This window comes from Microtus ochrogaster, chromosome 8 (genome assembly GCF_000317375.1).
Source record: "Microtus ochrogaster isolate Prairie Vole_2 chromosome 8, MicOch1.0, whole genome shotgun sequence".
NCBI lineage: Eukaryota > Metazoa > Chordata > Mammalia > Rodentia > Cricetidae > Microtus > Microtus ochrogaster.
Genome location: NC_022015.1, coordinates 23,906,504 through 23,920,646, shown reverse-complemented (window position 1 = coordinate 23,920,646; position 14,143 = coordinate 23,906,504). Strand labels below are relative to the sequence as shown.

The 14,143-nt window shown below is 47.8% G+C and overlaps 1 protein-coding gene and 1 pseudogene across 1 annotated transcript in view; both read right to left on the bottom strand.

Moving 5' to 3' along the window:
• Positions 1-14,143, bottom strand: part of LOC101989755 (putative DMBT1-like protein) — a 61,365-nt gene that overhangs the window by 41,149 nt on the left and 6,073 nt on the right. Inside the window, exons 2-3 of the mRNA XM_013347759.1 lie at positions 10,690-10,788; positions 2,115-2,147 (exon numbers count right to left, since the gene is read on the bottom strand). Coding sequence (XP_013203213.1) covers positions 2,115-2,147; positions 10,690-10,788 — 132 coding nt within the window. The remainder of the gene's footprint in view (positions 1-2,114; positions 2,148-10,689; positions 10,789-14,143) is intronic.
• LOC113456511 lies at positions 11,495-11,700 on the bottom strand (annotated as a pseudogene).

Genomic DNA, 14,143 nt, shown 5'->3' with positions numbered 1-14,143 from the left:
TATCTATTTGAAGCTGTTACTGACCAGAGCTGCTCTTTGGCTCTCAGATGAAGTAAGGCAGCTTTCTCTCACTAACCCCTCTCCCTGAGGAGAGAGGAGAAGCAGGATAGAGGATGGGCGGGGGATTAAAGCAAAACTAGAAAGACTGTCTCAGATGGGAGGAGACCAGATGGGTCCTACAGAAACTAGAAAGACTGTCTCAGATGGGAGGAGACCAGACGGGTCCTACAGAAAGTGACTGAGAGGGAGCCTCTTCACAGTGTGCATTCAAAGGACTTCTCTCTGTGGAAGTGGGGTTTTGTCTGAGGCCTGACGATAGGAAGAGTTGGGGACTGTAGGAAGAGCTGGGACAGGTCCTAATTGGAGACAGCCTAGTCTATTTCGAGGGCTATACAAAGGGTCAGAGGCAGACTGATGCTAGATGGGGAGTTTCCTCAGTGGTCAGAGACATGGGAGGGAGCCTTTGAGTGGTGCCTGCCTTCACCTAATCCCAGCACCTGCAGGATCGTTGGTTTAGCTTTCACTGTACGCTACAGGCCAGCCTGTCTGTATATATAGTTTACATAGTTAGAAAGACGCACCCATGCACATACACACACATGAACACATGTACACACACATGCACGCACACACGCTCACACACACACACGGGGGGAGTGGAAGGAAGGGGAGACAGAGAACACCAATGAAGCAACCTTTGTGGGTTTTGTGCACAGAGACAATTATGTTGGGAGAGTAACAGAGGTAAGTGGCAGCTTATGACACTGCTGCCATCACCAGAAAGAAAGATGGCAAGACTCTGCGAGATGGCATTTGGGGGGCTGGGAGATGCTAAAGAGTTTAGCATCTATTTGGAAAGTAGAAACAGAATTTCCTGGTGTATTGGTTGTGTAGAGTGAAGAAGGAGAAACAAGGAGGGTCTTCAGTTCCTTCTGCTTAGAGACACTGACTGAGCAGGAAGGAAGAGGCTACCTATGGCATCAGCTGTCCACCAAAGCCAAACTAGACCTCATACTACCCAACCGGCTAGCACAATTCCCCTGGCTAACTGGTAACCCAGTTCGTGGCAATGTGATTAATGTTCTGATTCTGTTTCATCATCAACAAAATAGAAATTTAACAAGTACCTAATTCATGGGGACTTTGTGAAAATTAAATAAGTCATGCATAGAAAGTGTTTAGAATTAAATCATTTAGTACTGAAGTCAGGAGCCTATGCCTCCATCCTACCTCATAGCTAGCAACCCACCCCCCACCCTGTCCCATGTGTGTGTGTGTGTGTGTGTGTGTGCGCGCGCGCGCGTGCGCGTGCATGCACGCGCATGCACCTGAGCCAGAAGCTGATAGTGACATCAGTGTCTTCATCCATCATTCACCCCTCTCCATCTTTTTGGTTTTGTTGAGTCAGGGTCTCCCACTGAACCCGAAGCTCATCAGTTCAGCTAGACTGACTGACTGGCCAATGAGCTAGAGATTTGCCTATATCAGACCTCTTGGCAGTGGGGTTCCAGGTACCCACCACCAAACCCAGCTTTTGTTTTTATGTGAGTGTTAGGACTCCACGCTTGTGCAGGAGAAGTTTACACCAACTGAACTGTCACCCAGCTCCAGAACCTGATTTTGCAAGAGAAATTTTATGTGGAAATAGACAGGTCATGGCTTCATGACTGCCTGTGTTTAGTTTCATGTTGGCTCCAGCTCTTTCTTCAATACCGTGACGCCATTTGGCCGGTGAAACTTAAATGTTCCCAAAAGAGTTCTGGCCTCTGAACCAAAGACTCAAATAAGCCTGAGGGTGAAGCTCCCACCCAGAACTGTCACACGCTTCAGTGGCGATGGCACTCATCACCATTCCAAGTCTGTGACCTTCAGCTGAGACTCACTGTGAGGTAGGGGTTTTGTCTCCTCTCTCAGAAGGTCATACACGGCCTGTTGTGACCACTGGCACTAATGAGGTGGCAGAAATGGAACCTAAACCTTCTGCTGCCAAACGCCTGAGCGAGGGCTACCTGAGCACAGAGTACACAGCACGTCCTCTCCAGCTCAGCAAGGGTTAAGAAGTCAGCATCAAATGAGGATGATGAGAAGAGTTTCAACATGAAAACACCTCCTACCTTGGGGCCCCACCAGTGGCTCCTGGCCATTCCCTGCAGGGAGAGGGGTTGAGAATTAAGCAGCTGTTGGAACTGAAAAGAGCTAATGACAGGTCAGATCTCTTCCCCAGCTATTCGCCTCACATAGTTCAGAAGAACAGTCATTAAATAATCCTCTGAACCATTCAAGAAATCACCCCCACCTTCTTAATGGGGGAGGAATGAATTTTGCTTTAACCGCAAGGCCCTTGGGAAGATGAAAAACGGTAATATTACAGAATAAATCAGACTTGAATAACGGGCACAAAAATGAAGCTAATTATTTAGAAGGAATAAAACGAGCCAAGAGCCACGAACATTTTCTACTTAACATCAGGAATATTTTAAAGTTTATTTTTAAATTTTGTTTATTTTTAAAATATCCCTTTATTTTTATTTTGCACGTATGAGTTATTTGACTGTGTATATGCATGTGCATGGCACGAATGCCTGGTGCCCACAAGAGGTCAGAAGAGGGTGCAGGACCCTCTGAAATTAGATGGATGTATGCTGTCGTGTGGGTGCTGGGAACAGAGCCCAAATCCTCTGCAAAGACAGCAAGTGCTCTTAGCAACTGAGCTATCTTTCCAGTTTTACTACTTTTTAATTTTGTGTGTGTGTATTAGCATATGCATGTGGGTACAGTGCCCATGGAGGCCAGAAGAGGCTGTTAGAACCCCTGGGTCTGAAGTTAGATACCTTTGTGAGCCTCCCAACATGGGTGCCCGGAAGTGAGCTTGGATTTCTGTAAGGGCAGTACATGTTCTTAACTGCTAAGTCACCTCTCCAGCCCTGGGTAATATCTCAGTGGCTCAGGAATGCAGACATTGTGGCCACTGGAATACACCAACGGATGGCCACTCCCACTTAATCCTGTAACATTAAACCAGAGTCCCCTCCCATTTGGTATACAGGTGGGATAATGTGCCAAAAATTAGTCCTGTGATTGGTGGAAATCTAGAGTTATGTGGCATCCCTAGACCAGTGGTTCTAAGCTAGGGAATTTCCTTTGCAAAGCGACACAGTAGAAGATGTCGTGGCTGTCACAACCACATTGAGGTTACCACAGTTGTGGGCGAGTAGAGACCAGGAATGCTATAAAAGAGCCCCAAAGCCCAGGGCAGCCCACCCACCACCAAGACTGACCCAAATGTCCACAATGCTGGGAGGAGAAGCCCAGCCCCCTACAATGACCTCGATACTCTCTACTTCCTCAAAGATTCGTAAATACAGATCCTTTCCCATGAACTCGAAATCAGCAGGACAAACTAAAGCTATTCTGGGTCACAACTGTATTTGTGTGCGTGTGTGCATGTGTGTACAGGGGCACATGTGTTAGGGGCATAGCTCAGCTCTCATCCACCTTGTTTCCTAGGCCGGGGTCTGGCCAGTGAGCACATGCCACTGCTCCTGGCTTTCTTACATGGGATCTTGGGATCAAGTTCAGGTCCACACGCTTACAGGGCAATCTCTTTACTAGCTGAGCTATCTCACCAGCTCTATTTTTTTTTTTTTTTGAAACATGATTCCTCCCCCTCCCCCTGCTCCCGTGTGAACCAATCTAGCCTGGAATGAACTACGTCACATGGGCTGGCCTTGAACTTTAGCTATCCTCCTCCCTCCCACAGCCGCCACAATGCTGTGCACCGCTGGACTTGGTTTGCCTTGCGAGTATTAATGGGAAAATTTTATCTTCATTCTTCACAGTGCCCTTGAATGAGTCTCCTCACTGGTGGGTCAGGTTACCCCTTTATGGATGTCTTGGAATCCTTACAATGAAACTGCTCATGTCTGTCACTATGTTTTCTGTGTAAGATCCACTTCACCATCTAGTGTCTGAAAATCCTGAGCTCAAGGCCTGAGCACTTACTCTAACTGTGTCTCTTTATGTCTGGCCTGTCCACGCAGCAGGGCCAATCTGTGGCTGCAGATGTGGATATAAAGGTTCCTTGGGCTGGAGAGATGGCTCAGCTGTTAAAGGCTAGACTCCCAGCCCGAAGGATGTGATCTTGATAAGATGTGCGCTGTTGGAGGGAGAGGTGGCTCTTACCTTCACAGATGACACTGGCATCTTCTCCAGGACCACAGTTATGCAGGTGCCAGCCAGCATGAGGGCACTGCCCCAAAAAACTCTCTGTCCCAGTACAGCCCATCTCATCCAGCAGAAACTTGCCTGGGCCATCACCAAACCGTGCCTCGACGGGGGCTTCGAGGGCATGCCCACAGCTCAGTTGTCGGCACACCACGTGGGCTTCACGCAGATCCCATTGGTCATCACAAACCCTGCCCCACTGGCCATGGTAGAAAACTTCTACTCGCCCAGAGCATCTTCCTGACCCATTGGCGAGCTGCAACTGTGGCCAGTCTTAAAGACACGAAAGTATCGCTGGAAGGAAGCTACTCCACTTGAATCAGTTTGCCTAATCACACAGCATGCCCTCACTATACAATAACACATTTGAGCAGATGGCACGGGCGATCCTATCACTAACAGGATGGGCCTGATCCTTCTTAGCACAAAGGTCATACTCTATCAACAGAGGTGAATTCTGCCCATTCCCACTGAGTTGGGACCCAGGAAGAGCTGTGAGAAGTTAATCTTAAGGTGTATCCCAGTGACAATAACTCCCACTTTTCTAAAGTGAGCCATTTGAATCTAGAATTAAATGGAGATCTGCAAGAATGCCAAGTTCCAGGAGGCAAAGATGGTGGGGTGGTAGTGATGATGGTGGTGGTGGTGGTGGTAGTGTTCATAATGGTTTGAGAGTGAATAATGGATACTTGGGGTGGAGCTGTCTTTTCTAAGTGACAATGGACTCAAGGCTTGGAGAGGAGTGGGAAGGAATTGTATCAAGAACACCTAGGAAGCAGGTAGAATGTTCTCCAACATGGTAAGAACAGCAAAACAACCTAAACAAAGTCCATTGAGTGTTACTAATAGGGTGCGTGCATAGAGAGTCTTTGATCACGTCATTCTATTCAGTAAGATTTGTATGTCTAAAGATTCACCCACTAGTTAGAAAACCTTGTCAGACCACAAATGGCCAGGAAACCATGACTTACCACCAGGAAATGGTGTTAAGAGTTCAGCATCTAAGAGCAAAGATAAATAAACAGGAGTCACTTCCACGCAAAAGAGCCCACCTAAGTACACTGTGTGTGTGACATCTCACAAAGTAGACATTAGCTGGCACCCGGATGGCATGTGGGAAGGGCGTGTGTGTGCAGTAGGATCTAATCGGTGAAAACTGATGCTGAGTTCAGGCAGCTCAGAGTCACAAAGGCATTGGCTTCCAGAAGGCAGCAGGGTCCAAGACACAGAAAAGAGCTCTCCTGTGGTTATTACAAAGGAAGACAAGAGACTTGCTTGTTGGATAAGCAAGGCTTTCCTCTTTCCGCTGTTAGCATGTGGCGGAGGATTTGAAGGCACATGTTATCCTTGGGACTCCCCTCTCCGTCTTGTGTGTCTGAAGTTAGGACTCTCCTTAGTCAGTCTGAGTTCAGTTGCATCTTAGAGTTAAAATTTGCCAACCCAGATTCATTGTCTCCTCCAGAATTCTCTGAAATACGTTTGAGCAACAGGAACAGTGCAGTTTGGGGATGAAATACTACCTGCATGGTTAAAGCCAAGAAACCTCTTCATTTTTCTTGCTTTTGGTGGGTCCTTATGTCTGTCTTCCGCCCTCCCCTGCCCCCAATGTGGGTTATGGTAGCAAATGCAATCAGATGCCTGTGGGAGGGTGTGGGTGCTCTATTAAAGACATGCTAAGGTCTTTGCTCTTACCAAAATCTCTCGAAGTTTCACTTTCTGTGAGAATGTTTTCAGATTCTACGAGGAAGAAAAGAAGATAGAACACAAGGGTGAGTCTATGGGAAGGGATAAACGCTGCAGTGTTCTGCCTTGCTAAATGGCTTGCTGCTGCCCTGGTACCCTGACCCCAGTGGAAAGGTCAGCCTAGAATTAGTTACATGGGGCTAGTTCAGAAAGGTCAATGCTACCTAGGAAGGAGAGTTCATTTACCTTTGTTCTGTGTTTGTGGGGATGTCAGTGTGAACTGTGTGCAGGGTTTGCCCAGGTCTTTCAGTGAGGGTTGGTTTGCCTAGCTTTTCAGCTTGGAGCTGGGTGGCCACAGGCTAAATAGGCACATTTTCTTAAGGGATTTATGCTACCAGGTACTGAATATTTCCAAGGATGTTTCATGTTAAAATAAATGCAACTTTGGTATCGTTTAGACTTTGAAAGCAAATGAGATTCCAAAGTCTCTGCTGAAGGCAGACAACCCTGGGGTCTTGATGTTTGACAAGGCAACTGATTCTCTGGTCAGAATTTGTTCTCTTGCTGATAAGTCAACTACTCCCCCCACCCCCATTAGTGGGGTAGGTGGGGTTTCTCCCTGTACCTGGGGATCTTGTCAAGGGTGTGTGCATGTTCTGGTGGCTAAGCAGATGCTATGGATGAGATTACTAGCAGAGCAACGCTGAGCACTGTGGATGCTCATACGTTTCACTAAGGTTCAGGGCACCTTTGCATATTTGGTGGACATCGTATATGGCTACCTCAGGTCCAAATGCATGCTGTTGGTCAAGAAGGCATTCCTCTTGACCTTGACTTAATTTTGCTCCTTAATTTTGGTTTCTTTGTTTTCTAAACAAGAACAATAAAGCAAACCCACCTGGGTGATAAGGACGGGGTGGAAGACGGGTGCAAAGTGCTTACAGAACCGCAAAGTGCCCTGTGCGCATGATTTATGCATTGAGGCAGTCTCTTCAGCAAAACCAGTCAGACATTTGTTTCTAGGAATCATGCCAGGCAAGCTATGATTCAAATTCTAATTCAACAGACCCACCAAAATAACACATTTACAAATCAACTTCAATCAGTAGAAAAGAAAAGCAGATGGGGCTGGAGAGATGGCTCAGAGGTTAAGGCTGCTCTTCCAGAGGTACAGTGTTCAATTCACAGCAAGCACATGGTGGCGCACAACCATTTATAATAATGAGATCTGGTGCCCTCTTCTGGCCTGCAAGCATACATGCAGACAGAACACTATATACTTAATAAATAAATAAATCGAGAGGGAGGGAGGGAGGGAGAGAGAGAGAGAGAGAGAGAGAGAGAGAGAGAGAGAGAGAATCACATGAAATTATTGGGAAGTGCTGGGTCCAAGCTGACACTTAGATAAGGAGTTACAGACAATTTCCCGCCACTATGAAAGTAACTATTAATCAATCAACTTTCAATGCATTATGAACTTATGATAACATAAATTAATCAATATCTCCACCTCCACCTGCTCAATTCTAAAGCGTCTGTGCTATTGTCAGCTGGTACTGGAAGAGTTTGGAGTGGAGAGTCATCCTGTGCCTTGTATGAGGTTTATCAGCGTCCCTGGAGGCTACCACAGATACCAGAGGCATTCCCGCCCGCCCCCCCTTCCCGTGTGACAATCAAATTTGCTTCCCAGGGCACAAAATCAATTCCAGCTGGGAACAACCACAAAAGGATATACTTGAGAAGGGCTTTTAAGTCCCCCGAAGCAAGGTTTATACTTATGCTAATTTTCTAGCTAGACTGCTTTCAGCCCTTCCCTCTCAGCGTACCTGGCCCAAGAATGTGTAGCCTGGGAGAGTAGCCAAGTCCTCCTTCTGCCCACCCAGGCTGCTCAGAGCACCCACAGGAGGCCAGCGTGAATTCTGCCCCATAGTGGCAGGACTGTGGGCTCGCTGGAAATGCTCTTAGAAGCGGGTGCCCCAGTTCAATCTTAAAGCAGGTCTCAGAATAAGGATAATCAGAGGAACTTTCTCCTGCAGGCTGGAGAGCAACCTTAGGAACAGCGGTTTCATGGACCAGAACTCCTCTATACTTCCTGCAGTGGGAAAGACCCTAGCCATGACAGAGCTCATGACATCAGCAGTCACCAAGAATGAAACATGCTTTCTGGTGGCAGTGGACACGTACAAGGAGGCATTAGCCCATCCCATGGAGTCAGAGACATTTTGGTCCCTGCTAGATCTCCCAAGCCTTCCACAGAAAAGGCTTGTGAGGTAAGCACTTAGCTCTTAGGCAGGGGATGAAGCCTTAGTTCCTGCTTCCTAGAAGGCTGAACCTTAAAATGTGAGCAGAGGAAACTGGGAGAGGAGTCTCTGGTTCACCAGTTAGCAACTGGTGAGTGGGGGGGAGGGGCTTTCTTCTCTCTTCCACCCAACTCTACACCTTGTTCTAGCACCCACAGCGGCTTCACCAGGGCCAGAACTACTCTGTCTCTGGGAGCTTGATTCCCCCAAAAGCAGAATTTTAGAGACCATGTTATTGACAGTCTGGCTCTCAGGATATAGGGCAGGACACAGGGTCACCATGATTACCATCCCAATGATCGCTCCCATTTAGTTAGGAAAAGGCTCAAAGATAGGCAGTGTCACACCAAGCACAGAGAGATGAGTGCGGGGAGACCAGCAGAGGGTCACCTTGGGGTGCCTCCTCACAATTCCATAGGGCCCATAATTAGAGGGGGCCCACCCTTTGCAGCTGCTCTGCTGCCCCTATGTAGAAACTGCTCATAGCTCTCACGCTAGGTCCCACAAATCACATAACCTTGCAACTGGCCTGAGAGTTTCCATTTCCAGCCTGTCACTCTAGTGCCACCTAAGGGGATGCCGGAGGACTCAGGTAGAATAAGAGGTCCGCATTCGGCTACTTCTCAAACCCCATGAAGGAGAGGCTCCACACAAGTGTCATTCTGGAAGGCACCTGGGACCATGAGAAGACAAGACTTTTGATCCCACAAGACAATATGCTACAAGAGTTTCCTTTGGGTCAGGGAGAAAGGAGTCAGGAATGATTGGCTAAAGTGAAAAATCAAGTCTTGGGGAAGATGGGAAGTGATTTACCGGAGCAGATGACACCAACGTCTTCCTCGTGCCCACAGTTGTGGTTGAACCAGCCAGCGTGAGAACACTGGCCCAGGGAGACCTCAGTCCCAGAGCACTGCACATCATCCAGAAGAATGGGGCCAGAGCCCTGGCCAAAGGGGGCCTCTCCCAGGGTGGGCACGGCGACCCCGCAGCCCAGCTGCTGGCACACGACCTGTGCTTCCTTCTCGTCCCACAGATCGTCACACACTGTGCCCCACATGCCTTCAAAATACACCTCCACTCGGCCAGAACACCTGTTAGAACCTTCCACGAGCTGCACAGGAAGCCAGTCTTCGGGGAAAAGGTAGTCCCCACCCCCACCTGAGTGTTGGTGAATATAGAGTCGACTTCTCCACCAGCTACCCAGGAGTACAACCTGTGTTCCCAGCACATGGCGAAAACCCCTTACACGGACAGCTTTGCAAAGCTCCCAGATACCATGTAGGATACTATTGTCCCCACTGTACCAGGAAGGAAAAGCTTCCTGGTGTTAGAACATTGACTAATGAGGACCAGAATGGGACTCCATAGATCTCCCTGGATCCTCATTTGAGGAAGAATTATCCCAAGTTGAGGTCCTGTTGCGATGGGAAGCCACGACGCTTCGCTTTGTTCTTTGTGATCCCCTTTTCCTTCTGTGCCCCAGCCTCCACCTGCTCCAGCAAGAAAATCTTCATCTACAAAGACAGAAACTACCCGACTCTGACCACTTGATATTTCAGTCTAAGAACTTGAATTCTTGGGTCATTTCCACTGTGCCCTGTGGTGTCGGGTGAGGGATGGCGGGCAAAGGCAGATGCTCGGGGAGTGTATTCCACTGTACAGGGACAGGGCTGCCCTCCATTGTCACTTGGCACTCACATTTTTGCCTGCCAGCACTTTGCTGGGTGCCCACTGCCTGTCCCAGTGTTCTCAGGGGGCAACGAGTTTTGCTAAGAGAGTGGATAGAAACCCACCCAAGGTAGGGCTTGACTTGGTCAGTCGCTAGCTATGTAAATCTATCTATGGGCCACTTAGCTTCTCTTTTTCTCTTCTACAAAAGAAAGCAGTGCATACCTTGGAGGGTGGTCGTGAGGCAGAGGCAGGTGAAGTGCCTGGCACAGAGGGGGTACTTAGGGGCTTTTATTATCTCTGTTTTATGAACCAGTAATTGACAGATGAGACTTGTTCTGCATTCCCGAAACTACTGAGGGGAAGCTGTGGGAGGAGAGAGCGGAATGCTCTCCTGCTATCACCTCTTCCCAGTCACCACAGAGCAGAGCTGTCCTGGTTCCCATCTCTGAGAGAGATTGTTAAATATGAAGGTTCTGGGGTACACCCTGTCTGGGAATAAGGCCCAAGACTTTGCATGTTCAACAAGTTCTAAAGCAGTCTTGAGTGATTCCCTGTAGTCCAACATTTAAGAATTCTCTTCGCCACTAATGTACAAAAACCATGGAGGCTGAGAAGGTTCTGGCAGTCTCTGTCTTGTGAGGCACACATAGCACTGGGGTATTCTTATATCTGAGGATAAGTGACTGCTCATCCTACTGTGTTTGGACTGTCCATCCCCAGGGGCTTTGATGACTTTCCACCTCAAGGTACCCTTACTCCCTTGGCCACCTTTCTGCAGGCCACCCACAGGCCTTGTCTGATGAGAACTCACCGTCTTGCTGCTCCACAGACATGCCTTGAATGGGGCTTCTCTTGGGCTTCCCCTTCCCCAGCTTTGCTCCAGATCCGCTGATGTCCCTCCTGTAGCAAGCTGAGATGTATCCACCATGTTAGAGCCCTGCAGGGACCCTGAACACAGCCAACCCAGATCCCATGGAAACCTCCTGGGTCTTGCTCCAAACCCACCACTCCCCAGGCACAGCAGAGACTGGGAATCTGAATTTGCAGCCACCCAGAGCAGGGATGCCACCGGGAAAGGACCAGCTGCTCTGGAATCCATTTTCCTGAAGCTCCTGCCTTGAGATGCACTTGATCTTAAAATTCCCCTTTTCTGTCAGTTCTGTGTTATTTCAGTTGACAGTTTTGCAAAGTTCCTGCACCGCCAGACTGGGATGGAACTTCCACCTGAACATGTCAGACTCTAGAGATATGAATGGCAAGGGCTGGGGTGAGGCTTCTGTGCAAACAAGTTTGTCGGTCAGTAAACTTCATTGTGATTTTCTAGCCATCTGTAGTTAATGTTGAATTTTTGTTAAGGAAGTGACAGTTTACATAGAAATTCCACTACACTTCCAGTTAATCTGCTGTTTCTAACACTTCTTGGACTGTTTTTTTACAGCAATTTTTTCCTACTTAAAAGTTTTCCTAGTCTTATTTTCATTACATCTTTTTCCTCATTTGAGAAGATCTTTAGAATCATTTTTCTTAATTTTACATTAAAAAAATACAAATGTTTTATTTAATAGTTGCAGGTCATCGTGGGCCAAGTGTTGGATACTCAGGACCCAGCAGGAAGGTCAGCACAACCTCTGAGCCTCCTTTTCTGACTCTAATGGGGTGAGCACATCTCCCTCTCGAACGGTACCATTGACGTTTTGGGCGACAGAGTGATGTCATCCATAAATTCCACATGTACCTGCATGCACTGTCCCTGCGAACCGGGCCTGCCCAGCTCTTTGGTTACCCTACCCAGCTTGATGGGCTGCACGTGCCTAGTATCCATGGTGGCAGCAATCAGGTGGAAAGCTTACGTTGTTTTGTTTTTTAATTCTTTCCTTCCATTTATTTATTTATTTATTTATTTATTTATTTATTTATTATTTTGGACAATGCTACTCCATGTAACCATGGCTGGCTTTAACTTTACAAAATCTGCATACCTCTGTCTCCAAAGCACTGGGATTAAAGGCTTGGCCCTGGTTTTTGTCTTTTAAAGATAGGCTTGGTTATAAGAAGGTATTTATTTGGTTTCTACTAGAATTAAAACAGCAGGGTTGTTGTTGGTGCTATTGTTGTGTTTTGTTGTGTTGTTTTAAACTCATTCCTGACTCTTCCTGGCCAGGAGCAATAACTTTTCTCTGACATCATTAATTGCAAGCCAGGACTGTCCCCACAGTGGTCCCCTGGTGAGTCTACCTCTCTCTGCTTTAGCCATTGGGAGGTGGCTCCCTGCTTAGTAGAGCACAAAGAACCCAAGCCTCTGGTACTGTTGGGTTGGAATAATTTCACAATAGCCTAACTAATGGCCAGATGTCTATAGAGAGAGCCTGCTGTGCTTTGACATTGGGTAATGCCCTGGAACACACCAAGGGTGACCCCGTCCTTTGTCCTCTTCACAGATGAGCAACCATGTGAGGCAGTGGACAGTGCACTGAGCAGAGGCCTGAGTCAGGCTGCCAGAGATGACAGAGCTCTCAGGGTTGGTACTGCTGGCCTTCCTGCAGTGCTCCTGGTGTGCCCCCTTTGAGTCTGAGTAGTGCCCATTCCCTGTTCTGAGCAGGTTTGGAGAGGCTCTGCCATTGTTAGTATTCATGTGTAACAGATGAGAAAGTCAGGACACAGAGGCCTGGGCAGGGTGAGGCCATGGTTGGACATTCAGCCTCTGATGCATCTGGTCTCCGGAACATGCTCTTTATCTTGTCCACACTCCAGGGCTTGGCTTTTGTTCTGGCTCTCCTCCTCCCAGACACTACATCAGGTCAGGCTTTTCTTTTTACATTTACCCAGTCTTGCCCACTGGGCCCCTTGAGACAGTCTGGAACAGCCTCTAACTCTCCACCCTCCTGCCTCAGCCTCCTGAGGTTGGCACAATGCCTGGCACCAATTACTTTTCATCAATAGTATTAAAGCTTTGGGTATATTTTAGGCCTTAACTCTCTTTTGAGACAAGGTCTCACTATGGAGCCATGGCTGACCTGGAACACTCTAGATAAACAAGACAGGCCTCAAACTCATAGGGATCTGCTCACCTCTGCCTCCTAACTCCTGGGATTGAAAGAGTGTGCCATTGAACCCAGACTCAATATTTCAAAAATATTCCATGCTCATCATCTCCTTAGGAACTGTCTAGTGTGTGCTAGTTAGGTCTAGCAAGTGACCAGGATTATAGGTGGTCATGGAAAGAAGAAAAGAAGGAGGGGAAAGAGAGAGGAAGGAAGAAGAATAGGGAGGGAGGGAGGGAGGGAGGGAGGGAGAGAAGAAGGATCTCTACTGCTGTTGAATAAACACATGGCCATCCAGAGTAAGGAAGTGTGAGTGAGTGTTTTCATACTTCTGTCTGTGCGTCTATGTGTGTGCTTGTGTCTGTCTGTCTGTCTTCACTGCTGTTAATTCAGTCATTTTCCCTAACACAATTTCTCTTCCACCCCAGACCTTGTCACCTGCTTACTCACAAAAAAGCCATATTTGCATCATTTTGATGACTGTACTAGGTCCTAACTATCTACTAGATAAAGACAAAAGTTCTTAGCCTGAGTTTTAAAACCCTCTGTAATTAGACCACAGCTTGCTTCCCAGCTCCAGTCTTATTGGTAGGTTGTTTTCCCCCCAGAAAGAAACCTCATCTTGTCCACCTCTAGAACTTTTCTTGAACTATTAAAATTTCCACAGATGAACACAGCATCCCAGCCATTCAGATCAGGCCAATCCTAAGTCATCAGCTGTGGCTCTAGATTCAAGCGGGCAAGTTGCTTGAACTCATACAAATTAATCCAAGAAGGCTGAGCACCAAGGTCCAAGGGATGCCAGCCACACAAGCATCATTTGTTCCCTGAGATCATCAGAGAACCAGTGGCTCAGGGGACATGGAGGAGACACCTGATATGCATCCAAAAAATTGACTACCCAAACAAGGCAATTTCAAATGCGGTTATTCATGGGCATTCTTTTCCCTTTGCTCATTGCCAAACCCACGATCCCAGACAGAATGTTTGTACGAGCGAGAATGGGCAGGAGGACCACTCTGTCCCCAGTAACATTCAATCATACTCTTCAAATACATTTCCTAAGGCTGTGAAGTGGGTGAAAGACCTGCTGTGCTGGAAACCCAAAGTGTGATCCGTGGAACACTGAGTGCAGGTGGAAGGCAAGCGGAGGCAGGTTGGGCAGGGGTGCAGGTGGAAGGCAAGGGGAGGCAGGTTGGGCAGGGGTGCAGGTGGAAGGCAAGC